This window comes from Oryx dammah, unplaced genomic scaffold, assembly GCF_014754425.2.
Source record: "Oryx dammah isolate SB20612 unplaced genomic scaffold, SCBI_Odam_1.1 HiC_scaffold_17, whole genome shotgun sequence".
NCBI lineage: Eukaryota > Metazoa > Chordata > Mammalia > Artiodactyla > Bovidae > Oryx > Oryx dammah.
This window is the reverse complement of record NW_024070201.1, coordinates 51466515-51486035: the sequence shown is the minus strand read 5'-3', so window position 1 is coordinate 51486035 and position 19521 is coordinate 51466515. Positions and strand designations below refer to the sequence as shown.

Genomic DNA, 19521 nt, shown 5'->3' with positions numbered 1-19521 from the left:
AGTATGAGATTCTGTGAGATTTTAGGATAGCATCATTATTAGAAATAAATAAGTTGGTCAGTTTGGGCTATAATACATGCATGAGTGCACGTGCACACACAGACACACTCACTCATGAGTAGATTGGGAAGAATAATTATACTTGAAAGAACTGTGAAGGAAGTTCCCAGTTCCCAGAAGTCACTGGGACCTCATTTGGTACTGGCACCATAGTTACGTGGCAGTGCCTGCCATGTTGTAGGTCTTCATTAAATTAGTATAACATTGTGAATGAATGGCCTTGGGCAAGTCATTAAATGGAGCTTCAATCTTATTTTGTCTCCTTTCTTTTGGAAGAGATGTTGAACAACAGAGACAAAAATAAAACTGGTACCTGCATTTCTTTCTTTTTGGGGTTATTGTGAGGATTAAATGTGGCAACATTTGAGAAAGTAGTTTTAAAAGTGTTAGTTTTGTATAGTTGAAAGTGTTTATTAAAGTTAGCAAATCATTCATAAAATAGTTAAATGGCTTTGGCTTATTGTGGTATTTTCAATATTAAATACTTTATTCCACTTTTTATCTCCTTTGGTGCAAATTTTCCTTGTTTTATAAGATTTTCTTCGTGATTTTAAAACTAAGGAATGGGATCAGCCATCTTAACAAATATTCTAATGAAGGTTTATATTGCTGATTTAAAATGTTTCTGTCATAAATAGATCAACTCTTATGGTTAGCTTCAATCTTATGATTTAGTAAGTTCTAAAACTGTCAGACTTCCATTCTCTAGAGCCTTAATGCAAACAGCAATTTCTTTTGGTTCTTCTAACAGTTTTTCTTTTTTAGCATACTGACTTTCTTGTCCCATCATTTTTTACCTAATGTTTTATGCATTGTATTATATTTAACAGTTTCTTGATATTTCTCTGTATCAAATGTGTCCAAAACTTCGGGAAACGGGTGTTTGTCATCTCACATTTGAGGATTGAAGATTGTTGCTCTCATGTTGGTGAACATGGGCAAAATGAGGAGGCCAGTTCCCTGGGAGCCAATTAGCTGCACACCACACATAAAAAGCATAGACTTTAAGTCACTGAAAATGCAGGCATTACTCAGGAATTAATCTTTTCTGTTTATCTGCTTCAGGGGATGTACAAATACCTTGAGAGATGTTTCTCAGACTTCAAGCAAAGAGGCTTTGTAGTTGGGTATGACACACGGGGTCAAGTAACTAGCAGCTGCAGCAGCCAGAGGTACAGTATCAGAGATTAGACTGGATTGGAATAAAATCTGAAAAAAAAATTTTATGCCCAGTAATAAGAGTTCTGAAACAGGAAACTGTCCAAAAAATGTGATCACATGCTGGTGTTTATTTAGAGCTGAAACATCAGCATTTCAAAGATAACCTTTGGTTTTTACAGAAAAGAGTAAATTTTTAAATATTTAAAGTTAGTATTTAGAATGACATCATAGATTATCTTGTGATTTTATTATTTTGGCGAAGGCACTGGGTAGCAATATTATGTAAGTTGTATTCTCTCACTATAATCCCATTTTATTAGATTTGGCATATTTTCACACATAGATAATCATGATCTAGTGATACTTTTTTTTAGAGGGGAAAAAGGTATATTGTGTTTGTCAAAGTCTCTGGTTTCACTTTCTTCCATGTTTTTTGCCTTTTGCAAAAGGAAAATTTTATTGCCTAGTAAAATAACCACCAAAAGCTGAATCAGGAAAAAGGAGGAAATTAAAATGTCAGTTCTCTTCCTTGTTAAAGTTCCTTTTAAAAAATCTTGTTTGTTAACAATTTAAAGTTGGAGCATGAAGCTTAAATAACTAGTGATTATAGGAATTGGTTGGATTAGATTGCTGTATATTCTGAACAATTGTAATGCATTTATTTTGTGGGAGGTTGGTTTTTTTAAGTATGGTAAGCTAAGGACCAAGTGAAATCTCTGTCCCTTTTTCAGGCTTGCTAAGCTAACTGCTGCAGTCTTACTGGCCAAAGATGTTCCTGTGTATCTTTTTTCAAGATACGTTCCTACACCTTTCGTAGTAAGTGTGTTATATCATTGATCATACAGATTGCTGCTCTTGAAAAAGTATTTCCTAAATCAAACAGGGTTCAAATCTTTGTCATGCATAAAGTTCTATATTAAATGATACGAAGGACCTGAAGAAAACAAATATTGCTCTGACTTTATTTTCATTCAACACGTATGTGTTGAACCACCTAAGAATTTGATCTATAACAAGTTGATAAGTCTAGAGTCATGGTGGGATATTTTAATATTCTTCTTTCAGAAACTGATTTATCAAGCAGGCAAAATTACTATAAAACACTCACTTGAGTGTTCTATGTCTTCTTTAAAAATTCAAGAGTGTGAACAGTGCTTGCTTCTTGTCATATAACTTAACAATAAGTGTGCGTCTTTTCTATGCCTTGGTGAATTATCAAATTCCCTTCTAAGTCTGGGTTAACTTTCCACATTTTATCTTTTGCACATTCAATGTCATAAAATGTTTTTGAGAATTCCTTTTTTGCCAGTATCACTTACTCTAGGACAACCTCATCGTTTTCATCACAAACACATCCTTAACTTATATCCATACATTCACCTTCACTAAGCTGATCTGATTGCCTATCTGGAGTCTCTTGAATGACAGCAGTGTCAATGTTCCCAGTTATTTTTCTATAACTTCATTTATGATTGATTCAAATGTCACCTCCACCATTATCACTTTTTGCTGCTTTGCTGCACTTTCATCTTTGTTGGCCATTTTCTAATTTCAGTCATCCAGTTTTGCAAAACTGTCACATGAGTTATCTCTGGGAGGTAAAGCGGCAACACAGCTACATGTTTTGCTGTCTGTGCAATAGCTCACAGATGCACAGTGACCAACAGTGACATGATCAGTTACTAATCATGATGGATCTCATATATACATAGTTGTTTCAGACTGAAGAGCTAGGAGCCAAGTTTTTACTTGATATAGTTACAGCATAGGCAGCTGAAATTTGAGCACGTTTTTAGGAGCCTGGTATTATTTACTTAAACATGGTATCAGAAATTCATGTGTATTGGAACTTTGCAAAGCAAGGACTGTCTGGATTTTAAGAGCAGCAATGAAAACACTAAGTAGCAAAAAAAAACTATGAGATTTAACTAAAGCTCTACTTAAAGGGAAATTTATAGTCTTGATGAATATATTAGGAAAAAAGTTTTAAGTAATGAACTAAGACTTTAGTATGTTAGGATAAAAACAGAATAAATCCAAATAAAATTTAAAAAATAATAATGATAAAGGAAAAATCAGCTAACTAGAGAATAAAGAAAAGGAGGGTATCAACAAAAGCAGGAGTTGGCTTTCTGAAGAGACAAATAGTAAAATAGACCTTTTCGCAAGGGTACTGAAGAAAAAAAGAAAAAAGACAATCCCTGGTGGCTCAGATGGTAAAGAATCCTCCTGCAACGCAGGAGACCTGGGTTTGATCCCTGGGTTGGGAAGATCCCCTGGAGGAAGGCATGGCAACCCACTCGAGTATTCTTGCCTGGAGAATCTCCATGGACAGAGGAGCCTGGTGGGCTACAGTCCATGGGGTCGCAAAGAGTTGGACACGACTGAGTGACTTAAAACAGATTAAGAAAACCACAATATTCTGAACGTGATGCAAATAAATGTGAAACTTAGGAGAATTGGCCAATTTTCTTGAATAATTAATACATCAAAACTGATAAGAAATAGAAAGCCTGAACAGACCTGTAGTCATTAAAGAAATTGAACTGATTTTTATTAATCTTCTCAAAATAAAAATGTCAGGTCTACATGATTTTGTTGGCAAGTTTTACCAATTTTTAGATGATTAGATAATGTCTCCATAATCTGTTACTAGTGATTTATTGGACATAAACAGAGTGGATCAAAGAATTGAAGGAATTTTTAAACAATTAGCTCTAATGAATGACAGAAACCAAGGAGGGCCCAGAAATGTTGAACTTTTTTGTAGGAGTCTGCCTCTGGGTTACCATTTCCATCTGTAACTGTGTGTTGGCCTTCTTCTCTTATTGCAAGTGGATCTGCTCTAGCTGCTAGGGAAGTTGTTTTTGGCACTCTATCACCATGTCTTTGAGTCAGAGGAAATCTACTTATAGCAAAAACATCTTGGAGAAGAATTGGGTCTTATGAGCCAGCCTCTGAGTTAAATCATCAAAGGAATAGGTTACTGTAGTCAGATCAGTGTCATATGCCCATTACCCCATGGCCAGAAGGAGAGAAGTTGGATGTGATGGTAGAATGGAGGAACATCTTAGGCAAATAAATAATAACTGTGATGAAAAAGGGAAATTCAACCTGGCAATTAACTTTGGGAGAAATGGTAAATTCATTTTTATATGCTATAGAGGCCACAGAGTGTATGTAAAGATCTTCAAATCAAAAGGTAAGAGACCTATGTTCCAAGCTTATATAATTCTTGCTTATGATTACATAATATTTTTACATATGATTTCTAAATTTACTTCCAGGTATAATATTTTATGATTAGATTCCCCTCTCATATCTCCAGAGTCTGGTGGAATATCTGGTATATAGTACTTGTTTGTTAAATATTTATTAAAGGAACAAAATAATTATAAGACTAAGTTAAATGAGACTAGGTTGGGGGGGGGAGCATTCAGTCTAACAGTTAGGTGGTTACTGATGACCTAATAGTTGGCTTTAGTTATATCCCACCTAGTGAACCTGGAGTTGATTATTAAGTTTTTAGGCTATTTATATCTTAATGTCTTTTCCAGTTACTTAATCAAAGTTATTCTTATGTCAAATGTATGAGTAGCTAGGAAACAGAATTACAGTATTATTGCTTTTTTAGCCATATGCAGTCCAGGAACTCAATGCAGTTGCAGGTGTGATGATTACGGCATCTCACAACCGCAAAGAAGACAATGGATACAAGGTAAACCTTGGATTCTTCATCTTTGGTTATTTCATAGTTCTTATTTTATTTAAATAATATGTGCTGAGTATATTTTCTACAATGGGAAGCAGGGTTAGACATTGGAAGCAGGAAGATGAAAACACTGAGGCTGCCTCTCAGAGAATGGCTTCCCAGGTGGGTAAAGAATCTGCCTGCAATGCAGGAGACACAGGAGATGTGGATTCGATTCCTGGGTCGGGAACATCCCCTGGAGAAGGGCAGGGCAACCCACTCCAGTATTCTTGCCTGGAGAATCCCATGGACAGAGAAACCTGGCGGGCTACAGTCGATAGGGTCGCAAAGAGTCAGACACAATTGAAGCTACTGAGTACCACCACCACTCAAAGAATGTGTATCTTTACTCGCCCTTATTACATCTCAATATGTATTATTGTACTTTATATACTTATGTACTATTACAGAAGTCTCTTCAGTGGTCTTTTTACTTCTGATATCTTACTGCCCTTGATTTCCCCAGCCCATCCCAAATCATCCTCTCTACCATTTCAGAGATAAAATCATTTTGTACCAAGAACTTGAAGAATGAGTGGGAGTTTGAAGGAGGAGAGCTGGAGGAATGGTACTTTGACCTCATTCTCCTCCTTTCCCTCCAGTGTTCTGCTGAGACTCCTTATAGGCCACAGGATCTGTTTGATATGTCAGGCTTCATGGCAGAAAGTGGGGTGGGGAAGGGTGAAGGGTGCTCAGAAGTGGCAAACAGAAGATACAGCAATGTTGAACCAGTGTTTGGGGCTCCTGGCTCATGAGTCTATAATCTAATATTTCTTTTTCTTCTTGTGTACGGGGGGACTCCACGCACACTGAGCTCTGGTTTACTGGGGAAAAGAATATTTTATACTAATCTAAGATTTTGACCCTTGCCAGCTAAGTGGGGAGTATTACCATTTACAGAAGCAGTGAAGAAGCCTAATTCATTAGTTTGGGACATAATTAAGTTTGAGGGATTTGTGGGTCAGTCAAGCAGCAGCAACCTTTAGGCAGTTGAATATGCAGATCTGTTGTCTGGGGAGAAATTTGGGATCACTGTACATATTATGTTAGAGCATTTGAGAATATTTGGAAGTTCTTTATTTGGATGGGCAGCCCAGAGACAGTGTAGGTTAGAAAAAGAGGACAAGAATGGATCCCTAGGGAATATCAACTTCAAAAGAAGGGAGAAAGAAGAGGATCTGGAGACGGGACAAAGACAGGAAGAAACTGATGTTACAAAAACCAAAGGGGTAAGAGAGTTGCAAGGAGGGAGAGGTCAACTGTCAGAGTAAAGAACCCAGATCTGTTCTCTGATCATCAGACTCCTACATCCAGCTGCCAACCCGATATTCATTGGGATGCCTAACATGTCTCAAAATTAGTCTCTCTAGAACAGAGGCCTCACACTCAAGTGTGTTCCTCCCCAAGTCTTAACCCATCTCTATAAATTCAAACTACCACCCATCCAAGCAAAAATCAAAATTCATTCTTGATTACTCCCTTTCCTTCACTCCAGACATTTAATTTACTAACTGGTTCTACAAATTCTGCATCCAAAATCTATGTAGGATGTGTTTACTTCTGCCCGTGTCTTCTCCTGCCACAGTTCTAAACCATTGTCTTTGCCTGAACAACATCGTCCTAGCTGGTCTCTTTCCTGCTTCCACTGCTCTTCCCTGTAGTCTATTTTCCACTAAGCAGCCAGAGGATCTTTTAAAATATAAACAGGTCATGTTAGCTTTCCTGCTAAATCCAATCTCCTTACCTCTGGGCTTATAGGATTCTGTCTCTTGCCTGCCTCTTCCACCTCATTCCATTCAGTCCTCTTCTGTGCTCACTGTGTCCTGGTCACACTGCAGCTTCTTTCCATTCTCCCAGTTCCTCCAGAGCCTCCAAAAGGTTCTGAGCTTTTTGTTTGTTCCTCTGCTTGGATTGCTCTTCCCCAAATCTTGCAGATTTGCTTATTTTCATCCTTAAGTTTCCTGCCCAGATGTTGCTTTCTTGAAGAGACCTTCTTTGGCCACCTTATCTGAAGTGGCTTCCCTCAATGATCTTCTCTTCATTTTATTTATTTTCTTCACAGAACTTATCACTGTCTATAATTACCTGCTTTCTTTATAATGAATTATCTTATTTGTTTATTGACTTGTTTGTTCAATCCTCCTCCCGCCCTAATTCCCCAATATAAGCTCATGGGTGGTGGGACTTTGTTTTGATATTTATTTTTATTGAAGATACTTTTCATAGAGTAGACCCTCAAAGATTTTTTTAATATTATATATATTTTATATATTTTTTCTTATACTTTAAGAAGTATAAGCACAAGGTAAAAAGTATAAAAGTTAAACATTATAAAAAGTTAAAACAATAAAGAGTATTTCTCCCACCCCTTTCCCCGAGCATCTCTTTTCAGAAGCAAATACTGTTTCTGGTTTTAGTTTCCTTCCAGAGGTAATCTATGCCTGTGTAATCATATGTGTAGTATTGGTCAGTCCCTCTTTTTCCCCTCATAAATGTCAGGGTGTTATATATAGTGTTCTGCACCTTGTTTTTTTCACACAACAGTGTGAAACAGTCTCAGAGATCATCCTCTACATCAGTCGATCTATAAATAGGTTTGCCTCATTCATCTTTAAAAACCTATATGGATGAATCCTAATTTATTTAACCAATCCTTGTTGATAAACATTTTAATTTGTTTCTAATCTGCTACGCTTTCAAATAATGCTAGAGTGAATGTTTTTCTATACACATCTTTGTTCGTATACACAAGTAGATTTATAGAGTCATTATAGAATAGTGGTTAAGAGTGTTATCTTAACCATTTGGGACTTCCCTGGTGGCTCAGACGGTAAAGCGTCTGTCTGCCATGCAGGAGACTGGGGTTCGATCCCTGGGTCAGGAAGAGCCCCTGGAGAAGGAAATGGCAATCCACTCCAGTACTATTGCCTGGAAAATCCCATGGACAGAGGAGGCTGGTAGGCCACAGTCCATGGGGTCGAAAGAGTCAGACACGACTGAGCGACTTCACTTTCACTTTTCTCTTTCAAGAGTATTATGGACTGGGTTTGAAACTTATCTCCACCACGCAGAAGCTTTGTAACCTAAGATAAATTACTTAATTTCTCTATGCTTTGGTTTCCCCATCTGTAAACTGAGAGTAATAATAGAACCAGTATTTTAGGGCAAGAGTTACGATTAAGGGAGACAGTGCATGAAAAATGCTTCTATAGTATCTGGCTCTGATAAATACTTGATCAATGTTACCTGTTGTTTTTATTCTTATTCTTGGTAGCTGCACTGTCCAATCTGATAGCCACCAGCCACTTATGATTACCCAATACTTAAAATATGACTAGTCTGAATTGAGATGTGTTGTAAATGTAAAATACACATCAGATTTCGAAGACTTAATACAAAAAAGGCATGTGAAATATGTGGCTTGCATTGTGGCTCACATTATATTCCTATGGCCCTGCTGAGTTATAGAATAAGTTTCTAGATGTGAAACTTCATAGTCAACGGATCTATGAAATAAAGTTTGTCATTCTCTATTCAAAGTGGTGGTTCCAACTGCTACTCTCACCAGCAGTATAGGAGGGTCTTTACCCCACACCATCCATTATTGTTTGTCAGACCTTTTCATCTTTGCCAGTCAGATATGTGGAAATGTTATCTTGAATCTGTACTTGTCTTGTGAGTGAGGTTGAGCATCTTTTCGTACATTTATAAGATATTTGTGTTCCCTTTCCTGAAAAGTCTATTAAAGGCTTTACTCATTTTTGTCATCGGTAGTTGCTCTTTTCCTTGTAGATTTGTGAAAATTCCAAAGTAGTTCTTGGTCATCTGTCTTTCAGGTATTTCTCCCCATATTATTGTTTACCTTTTGACTATTTTTCTGTGAATGTTCTTATGGTATTTTTCTCCATCTGGAAAAATTATTTTGGCTTTTTTATTGGTATCATATTTCTCTTGTACATTACTTTAGAGAGCTTCAGTATTTTTGTAATTTTTGAGTCTCTTTATTCAAGAACAGAATGTATCTTTCTATTCTTCCAAGACTACTTTTAGACCCTTTAAGTGAAGTTGCTCAGTCGTGTCCAACTCTTTGCAACCCCATGGACTGTGGCCTACCATGCTCCTCCGTCCATGGAATTTGCCAGGCAAGAGTATTGGAGTGGGTTGCTGTTTCCTTCTTTTAGACCCTTTAGTCACATTTTAAAGATTTTTCATCTTTCATATTTCTTTTTAAGTTTATTCCTGGGTATATTTTTTTGCACAGATTTCTCTGTTAGTGTATCAGGGAGGGATGCTTTCTGCTACAGGTTCAGAAAACCCACAAAAGTGGTTAAAGTTGATAGGAGTTAATTTGTCTCACATAACAAAAAATCCAGAAGTATGTGGCAACTGGTATGGTTCTACAGCTCAATGTTGTTGGACCTAGCATCCCTGCAGTTTTGTTTTGGCCTTTTCTTCAAGTGCTCATTGTATAAGGGGTGCTGTACCTCTAGGCATCACATTCACATATAAGGTAAGAAGAAAGGCAGGGAGAAAGGCCAAGATTATTTTTCTCATGTTAAATAAATTTTCATGGAGAGCTTTCAGGGATCATGAACAGGATCTTGTTGGCTGCTTGGAATGTGGGAGCATCCCTTCAACTGGATTTTTGGTTTTGTTTTTTAAATTTCTGCAGGAACCTCAGGAGTTTCACCAACTGGGAGCAATTTTTGTTAATGTAGGCCTCAGATTTGAAATTTTTTAATCACCCAGAACTTAAGAAGAGAGACATGCTACCTTATCATCTTTCAGTAATAGTGGACAGAACTTTTTCTATTCCATATTTCCACTAAGAAGGGCATCTCAGTTCCATTTTCCTGCTTTCCACCTGGGCATTACAATCAAGAACCAGATAAATGGCAAGTTGGCTTCTCAAAGGCCAGTTGGCCACAGCATCAATGCATAGCTTTATCATTCAAGTTTATCATTCTTTCATTTTTTTCCCACTGCCTGGAGTTTTCTCTTTCATTTTTGTGAACTAAGCTATGCATTTTAGACAATACTTTTTCTACTTTAGCTTTTTGAGTCATCTAGTCTACCATATTGCTTGGCACAAAGTTTAGTACATAGTATATATTCAAAAGTATTCTTCTTTCCTTCATTCAGGATGTGGTAGAAGGGATTGATGTCAAATACATGGGAGAAGTTGGTATAGATGAGTCCCTTCTAACTTTGAGATCCTGTGAATTATAAAAATACATTTTCTGCTTTTTTTGTTAACTGTTCCTAATGTCTTGTTGATTTGGCTACTTGACAGACTGACAACTTAATGAAATGTATTTTCATTAAATACTGAAAATACATATACCGAAATGTGTGTGGAATAATTAATATGTTTGTTGTCTTCCCTGGAATAGACTTTATTTGATGTGACATAAATTCTAGTTTAATTTATAGCTGAAAAATAAATTCTTCTTTATCATATAACAGAACCACTTTATAATGCTAAAATTTTATAATATCAGGTTTTTTCCATGGTTTCTTAGATCTTCTTTAGTATATAATTATAGATCTAAGATTATGATTGGACGCTATGATATATGCATATTTTAACAATATCATAATGGTGCCCTGATTATATTTTACTTGTATTGTTATTAAAATGTACTTCTTCTAAATGAGAAAATAATACAGAATCATTTTGTTGAAAAGTCCCTTTGGAATCATTACCATCAATATCCTTAGGTATTTATTAAGTTAGTCCAGCGTTGACATTGTCTACTTGACTAATTTGGTATGCTTCTTTGTAAAGTCAAATATCCCTACTGTAGCTAAGAAAACATATGGTCAACATTTCAAGTGCTTATAGCTGTGTTTACCTATCTTCTAGGTTTATTGGGAAAATGGTGCTCAGATCACATCTCCTCATGATAAAGAAATTTTAAAATGTATAGAAGAATGTGTGGAACCCTGGAATGGTTCTTGGAATGATAATTTAGTGGATACCAGCCCACTAAAGAGAGATCCTTTGCAAGATATTTGTAGAAGATACATGGATGATCTGAAAAAGATCTGTTTTTACAGGTATCCAAGGGGGAATGTAGGATAATATTACCTTAACATAAGATTAACAACAGAAAAAAATAAGGGTAAAAATGTGTTGGCTATTCATTATATTAAAATTGTAGGTAAATAATACAGTTCATAGTAGTCAAAAAGTAGAAATAACCCAAATATTCAAATATTCATCAATAGATGAATGGCTAGAAATATATTCATTGTATATCCATATATTAAAATATTATTCAGCGTAAAAAAGAAATACTGTTGCATACTACAACATGGATAAATTTTAAAAATAGGCTGAGTGAAGGAAGCCAGTCACAAAGGACCACATATTGTATGATTATATTGATATGAAATGTCTGCTGCTGCTGCTGCTGCTGCTAAGTCGCTTCAGTTGTGTTCAACTCTGTGCAACCCCATAGACGACAGCCCATCAGGCTCCCCCATCCCTGGGATTCTCCAGACGAGAACACTGGAGTGGGTTGCCATTTCCTTCTCCAGTGCATGAAAGTGAAAAGTGAAAGTGAAATCGCTCAGTCGTGTCTGACTCTTAGTGACCCCATGGACTACAGCCTACCAGGCTCCTCCATCCATGGGATTTTCCAGGCAAGAGTACTGGAGTGGGGTGCCATTGCCTTCTCCAATGAAATGTCTAGTGTAGACAAATCTATAGAGACAGAAACAGAAAGTATATTAGTGGTTGCCTATGGCTGGGAAAAATGGGAGGGTTAGGGTGTGGTGGCTCTGGGGTATGGAGTTTTTTGGGGGGTAATTAGAATTTTCTAAAATTGATTATGGTAATGGTTGAACAACTCTGTGAATATACTGAAAACCACTGAATTGTGTACTTTAGAAGAATAAATTTACAGTATATTGATGGGTTTCCCTGGTGGTTCCGATGGTAAAGAATTCACCTGTAATGCAAGAGACCTGGGATCAATCTCTGGGTCAGGAAGATTCCCTGGAGAAGGGAATGGCTACCCACACCTGTATTCTTGCCTGGAGAATTCCATGGACAGAGGAGCCTGATAGGCTACAGTCCACGGGGTCACAAAGAGTCAGACACAACTTAGCCACTAACACTTTTAAACTACTTTTTAACTACTACTAATTACCTCTTAATAAAGTTGTTAAAAATTATAACTCAATATATATATTCACTGTATATAAGATAAGGAAATTTCCTCTAAAATGTGATGTTTCTATACAATTTCCATGTTTCTATAACTGTTCCATAAATAGCTGACACTGTTTTCAGAAAACATTATGGTTTATGGTTTGTTGAGTGTAGTTTTCCTATCCTGACAAAATAGATTTTAGCCTTTTCTTGAGATTATTTTAATTATACCACAAGTAATGAGTTTTATGACAGTGATTGAATGATATTTTCCTTTACAGGGAATTAAACTCAAAGACCACCTTGAAATTTGTACATACATCTTTTCATGGAGTCGGACATGACTATGTACAATTGGCTTTTCAAGTATTTGGTTTTAAGCCTCCAATTCCAGTACCAGAACAAAAAGATCCTGATCCAGACTTTTCTACTGTTAAATGCCCAAATCCTGAAGAAGGAGAATCTGTGCTGGTATATTTTTTCTGTATTTAAATTATGGTTTAGTATATTAAAGTTTATCATGTGGATAGGACTCTGACAATTCAAAGATTACTTACAGAAGCAAAAACTACTTTAGCTTACATCTTTTAAATTATATTAGAGCCATATATTCTGTTTTGTTTGAAATCCCTATGGTGGATTTCCCTACTTCCTAGTCTTATTTTAAATTTAGCCAAACTAGGTTAGCAGATGCAAACTATTACATATGGAATGGATAAACAACAAGGTCCTACTATATAGCACAGGGAACTATATTCAATATCCTGTGATAAACCATAGTGGAAAAGAATGTGAAAAAGAATGAATATATATATGTGTACTTGAACCACTTTGCTGTATAGCAGATATCAACACAACCTTGTAAATCAACTATACGTCTATGAAATAAAGTTAAAAAAAGTTAGCCAAACTATATTCCTTCTAAAATTCATTATCACTAACATAGTGCCTACATTTAGGAATATGAACTTTGAATTTAACATCGTCAATGTAATTCAGCTTTTTGGGTCACTATTTCAGGAACTTTCTTTGAGACTGGCAGAGAAGGAAAATGCCCGGATAGTGCTGGCTACAGATCCTGATGCAGACCGACTGGCAGTGGCAGAACTTCAGGAGAAGTAAGTAGAAACTGTTACTTGATTAAAATCTTAAACTTTGAAAAACAGTTTTTGATTTTAAGTCTTACAGGCTCATTGGAAATAATTTAAAAAAAAAAAAACAAAAAGAAAAGAAATCTCCTGTAAGCCCACAATCCAGAGATAACCACCTAGGTTGATATTTTGATGTTTCCTTCCTATGTTTTCTTCATTCAAATATTCAAGATATATTTGTTTTTTATAAAATTGTGATCATCCTATATATATATATATAAATATATATATAAATACTTTTGTGTCTTGATTATTTTCCACATAATACTGTACTATGAGCATTTTTCTCTATATTTAAATATTGTTTAAAATATTAATTTTTAAACTAGTGTATCTCAAAAGATTGCTTTATGAATGTAATCATTTCCTAATCATGGTTCTTCGGGTTGCTGTGTATTTTTGCCATTATAATGTCATGACAAATGTCCTTACATAAAAAGGACACCATATTATAACCTTTTTCTCTTCAAGTAAGAAAATACAAGTAACAGTGTCATAGCTTTTCAAAGTACATTGCTGCCATTCCTACCCTAAGCTCACCCTGATCAGTTAGAAAAATAATAGTAAATGTTTTCTCAAAAATCCCATACAGTAGTTTTTAGGTTTTCCTTTGTGAAGGATGATAATTTGTAGGTCCTGGGGTCAAGAAGTTTTAATGAGAAGTTACAAAGATCTTGACTTGAATTTTCATTCTCTCTACAGTGGTGTTTGGAAAGTTTTCACAGGGAATGAGCTGGCCGCCTTGTTTGGGTGGTGGATGTTTGATTGCTGGAAGAAAAGTAAATCAAGAAATGCTGATGTGAAGAACATTTATATGTTAGCCACCACAGTCTCTTCCAAAATTTTGAAGGCAATTGCACTAAAAGAAGGATTTCACTTTGAGGTAAGAATAGGTAATACCTATGTGCTCCTTTTCTAAACCTATTTCTGTAAGCTAAAGTCATCTCCCCACCAAAGTTGACTTTAATTGATTTTGTTTCTAATTCCCTCTTTTTTTTTCAAATTCTATTAACACTTAACTAAAAGATTAAGTCTTTTTGATAGTTTGGAAACCTTGAGCCAAATTCATCCTATATGTGAGTTTCTGAAACTAAGATAAACATTCGTACAAATTGCATTAATGCTTATTTTTCCATACAACAGTATCTGGCTTTCTTACCAAGAAAATCTGGCTCCCAGTGACCTCATAAATAACATAAACTCCACTCCAAAAAACTGTAGGTGTCATGACCACTTGTTTAGCCTCTTCAGGTTCAGTCTTAAGAAACTTTTAAATAAAATTAAAAAAAAGAAACTTTAAGTAGTCTCCTAAATTACAAATTAAGACCCAGTGATCTACATCCAAAAAACATAATGATTCTCTCTCAGCACAGATCATTAACCTTTGTGAACCTTGGGCAGTTAAACTGACCCCTTTTATAGCTACTGGGACTAATGCCAATTAAGTTGCTTTTCCTCTGCCCACATGGCCAAGTATCAGTGAAAAAGTCACCTCTGGGCCTTGAGCCACAGTCAAGCTATAGGTCTTAACACTAATAGGCTAACTAAAAGAAAATTGTACCTTTCTTAATGAAATAGAACTTTCAATCTCTGGCTTTCTAAATTACAAATAGCAAAATAGAGGAAATTGAAAATTCATTCAAAACTAAAATTCTGAATTACTGTTGTTGTTGTTCAGTCACTCAGTCGTATCCAACTCTTTGTGACCCCATGTACTGCAGCACGCCAGGCTTCTCTGTCATTTACTATCTCCCGGAGTTTGCTCAAACTCATGTTCATTGAGTCAGTGATGCTATCCAACCGTCTCATCCTCTATTGCCCCCTTTCCCTCCTGCCGTCAGTCTTTCCCAGCATCAGGGTCTTTTCCTTGTAGCAAGAAAATCCATAATGAGCACAAAAGAGAAAAAACATGATTCTAAAGACCAATATTATATATGTGCTTTCTTGTTTTTATTCCCGGAGGTGGTGCTGCAGAGATTTTGGGCTTTTTTTGTTTTTTTCCCAGTGAGGAGGTGGAGAGGTGAATGAGAAATCTTAAATTAGTAAGAGAGCTCTAGAGTCACTGTGTATCACATGCTCTTTCTGACACTAAAGCAGTTCGTGTCTTTAAAATGAACACTAGCTCATCAGACGGAGAAGGCAATGGCACCCCACTCCAGTACTCTTTCCTGGAAAATCCCATGGACGGAGGAGCCTGGTAGGCTGCAGTCCATGGGGTCACTTAGAGTCGGACATGACTGAGCGACCTCACTTTCATTTTTCACTTTCATGCATTGGAGAAGGAAATGGCAACCCACTCCAGTGTTCTTGCCTGGAGAATCCCAGGGATTGGGGAGCCTGGTGGGCTGCCGTCTGTGGGGTCGCATAGAGTCGGACACGACTGAAGCGACTTAGCAGCAGCAGCAGCAGCTCATCAGATGAAAAGTCCTCAAATCTAATTACCAAAGAAGAACCTAGTAACTTTCTTGATGGTTTTATTTGGGCCATGGTGTTATGGTAAAAGTATACTTGGTTCAAGTATATGTTGTGATAATGTTGAAAGTGCAATGTTAAAAAGCTTTATGGCCTTTGGTTACTCAGAGGGACTAAATTACAACCTTTGTAGGCACTTTTACATTAGTGCTTACAGTGCAACTTGAAGAGCAGTTTCTGAGAAGTGATATTGAATCCTGGCTCTCTCATATGCAGGGTACTCTCGGGCAAATTTACTCAACCTCTGAGCCTCTGTTTCAGTAATAGAGTTTTCGTGAGCATTGCAAAAGATAATGATGTAAAGCAACTATTACAGTGCTTGATAAATAGTGTCTGATCATAATATATGTGTGGACTTATGGTACTTTGTGACTATATACATCACCACTTCTTGGATTATATTTGGTGAATTACATCACTATTACTATGCTCGATAAATAGCAGGTCATCAGTTGTGGCAGTGTATATATCCATGCACTTTATGACTGTGTTTACCACTGTATAAATCTCTGTGGACTGAAGACCATAACAGAAGATCATTATTGAAGTGTTATGTGCATTTAGTGATGGGCTTTTCTCTAATGTATATATTTTTTGAGAGAGTCACTTAATTAGAGTGGCCTCTTCTGCATTTCAGGAAACATTACCAGGTTTTAAATGGATTGGAAGTAGGATAAAAGACCTCCTGGAAAATGGGAAAGAAGTCCTTTTTTCATTTGAAGAGTCTATAGGTATGTAGTAAATATTAAAATATTTGAAATATGAATGAGAGCACTTTTTTCAAATATAGTGATTCTATAGAGAGGAATTTTTGTCATCTGGTTTTACACTTTGAGTTATAAAAACTATCAAGAACTCAGAAATGTGTAGATACATTTCTCATCAGAAAAAAAACAAACCCTTAAAGGTCCCCTACATATGCTCAGTATCAGTGGGTTTCCTTTATTACCAGGTTCTTAAATGCATTGATCTTTCTGAAAAAATATGAAACTACTGAAATTCTATGTAGGCTTATGTTTTCCTCCTTTTTAAAGAGTTTTTTAATTCTTAGGTTTTCTGTGTGGAACTTCCGTTTTGGATAAAGATGGTGTGAGTGCAGCCGTTGTTGTTGCTGAGATGGCATCTTACCTGGAAACCGTGAACATAACATTGAAACAGCAACTGATTAACGTTTATGAAAAGTAAGTTCTACTATTTGGAATTCCGTGTTCTAATTTTTTTGGTGCTACTTTTAACTTTATAAACTTGTTTTAAGGAATAGTCATTCCTTTTTAAAAAGTACTAATATTGTCTGCATTAAGTACTGCCACTATCTGCTTAACACAATAATAAGCTTATCTTTAATTTGTACTTTTCTAAAGAGTGACTTGAAATGTGATTTTAACACTTTAAATCTTTGTACAGATATGGTTATCATATTTCAAAAACTTCATATTTCTTATGTTATGATCCAACTACCATCAAAAGTATATTTGAAAGGCTTCGCAATTTTGATTCTCCAAAAGAATACCCCAAGTTTTGTGGGACATTTGCTATATTGCACGTACGAGATATTACCACTGGATATGACAGCAGCCAGCCTAATAAGAAATCAGTAAGTACCTATATTTTTAAGTTTTTAACAATTTATAATAATTCATACTACAGCAAAATGGAAGGTCAAGCCTGTGAGTTTCTTAAAACTTAGGATCCTTGTTTTTCTCCAGAGCAGTTGTAAGTTCACTAACTGGCTCTGACTCTCACCCATCCTGTCCTCATCATTCCCCAGGGGTATAGTATGCCCTGAGGGTGGGGAATGGGAAGGAGGATGAGAGACAGAATGAGGAAGGGAGGGTGGAAGGGAGGGAAAAGTGTGATAATGCTAAATAATGTTGAAAATTTTTTTAAGTCCAAAAGCCTATAATTTCATCATATGATATTGCTTTTATGTGGAATCTTAAAAAATATACAAATGAACTTATTTATAAAACAGAAACAAACTCACAGACATAAAAAACAAACTTTTGCTTACAAAAGAAGAAAAGGGATGGGGGATTAAGTAGGAGTTTGGAGTTAAAGGTGGCTCCGTTGGTAGAGTCCACCTGCAATGCAGGAGACCTGGATTCGATCCCTGGGTCAGGAAGATCCTCTGGAAAAGGAAATGGCAGCCCACTCCAGTATTCTTGCTTGGAGAATTCCATAGACAGAGGAGCCTGGTGAGCTACAGTGCATGGGATTACAAAGAGTCAGACACGACTAAGTCACTAACTTTCTTTGGAGTTAAAATATACACACATTAAATAAATGACCAACATGGACCTACTTCATAGTATGAACTATACTCAATATCTTGTAATAACCTATAATAGAAAAGAATCTAAAAAAGAATATATATATAGCGCTGTACACCTGAAACTAATACAACATTATAAATCAACTATATTTCAATTAAAAATTAAAAAATAGACTATATAATTTTAAAAGATGAACATTTTACTGATAATCTTAGCACCTAAAAAAATAAATGAATAAATAAACAAATGCCTATGATTTCAAAGCTATGTGTCTTTTTAGGGAAGTTTTAATTTCCCATTCAACCTTATTCCCTATGAATGCGTGGCTTCCTAGGTGGCTCAGTGGTATCCCTTTCAACCTTATTTCCTATACCTCCAGCCAAATGGAATAACTTACAAATACTTCTTACATATATACATTAAAAATTATTTTTCTATTTTTGCTCAAGCTTTTTCCTTAATCCGCCTTTTCTTCCTACTGCTGCAGATTCACACTTTAGCCATTATTTAAGACTTCATGCAGATGTCACCTCCTCCATGTACCCTCCAGGTCCATAATCAGATATCTTCCTCCTGAGGTTTCTTTATATATTGTGCCTTCCTCTGCTCACTTATCACTTTCTATGTCATGTTACCATTGTCTTTTGCATGGCAGATTCATTTCTAATATACCTTTATGCCTCTCAAAGCTCTTGCCTACACAGTAGGTGCTCAACTAACATTTAAATGCCATAGATTGCTGATTATATTTATTTTGTTATTGTTATGATTGTTATTATTAACCTAAATTTCCATGTATAATGGTCTGATATTGTCTCAAGAGTCTAGGAGCATAATATATTTTGGAAAATCTGCAGCCTCTTATGTAGAATACTACTCATATTCCCTTTGTGTATTTTCATCCAGTCAACCAAAATTGGTTCTTTGTTGTTGTTATTCTGTCTGTATGCACGTATGTTCTTCTGTGTTTATAAACTACTTGAAAAGAAGAACCAAATGATTTGCTTCTTTTTATTTTTCTAGTGTTGCTATGGTTAGAATAGTTCTTGGTATGATGCTTTTCTCCTCTTGACTCCCTTTAAAGTTAATGATATTTGTTATTCCAAGTGCTTTCCTATCTATTCTCCACTTATGCTTGCAACACATTTTGTAAGGCTTGTAGTATGGATATTTGTTAATCCCCTGGGGTCACATAGTGACTGTTAAAGACTTCCTGAGTTCGTTCTTCTCCAACTTCAGATTGACATTCATCTGTGTGTTCAACAGGCATTTACCAAAACCCTTCTGTGCTACACTGAGAAGACAGTAATGACAAAGACACTGTAGGAGTCTAGTAGGGAAACAGTCAAGTAAACTGATTACAAAATGATTAGGGGGTGCATAAGAGTGCCATGAAAGAGCATAGGAGAGACCCTTACTCAGATTTGAGGGGCTCATGCAGGGCTTTGCAGAGGACTTTGTGAGCTGAGTTCTAGAGTTTGGGCAGAATTTTAT

At 36.1% G+C, this 19521-nt stretch overlaps 1 protein-coding gene across 1 annotated transcript in view; it reads left to right on the top strand.

Moving 5' to 3' along the window:
• The window catches only part of PGM2L1 (phosphoglucomutase 2 like 1), a 60253-nt gene that overhangs the window by 31718 nt on the left and 9014 nt on the right, over nt 1–19521 (top strand). The window contains exons 3-12 of the mRNA XM_040258824.1: nt 1126–1232; nt 1953–2037; nt 4856–4939; nt 10839–11032; nt 12413–12602; nt 13152–13249; nt 13985–14165; nt 16392–16485; nt 16806–16935; nt 17159–17348. Of these exons, the coding sequence (XP_040114758.1) occupies nt 1126–1232; nt 1953–2037; nt 4856–4939; nt 10839–11032; nt 12413–12602; nt 13152–13249; nt 13985–14165; nt 16392–16485; nt 16806–16935; nt 17159–17348 (1353 nt within the window). The remainder of the gene's footprint in view (nt 1–1125; nt 1233–1952; nt 2038–4855; nt 4940–10838; nt 11033–12412; nt 12603–13151; nt 13250–13984; nt 14166–16391; nt 16486–16805; nt 16936–17158; nt 17349–19521) is intronic.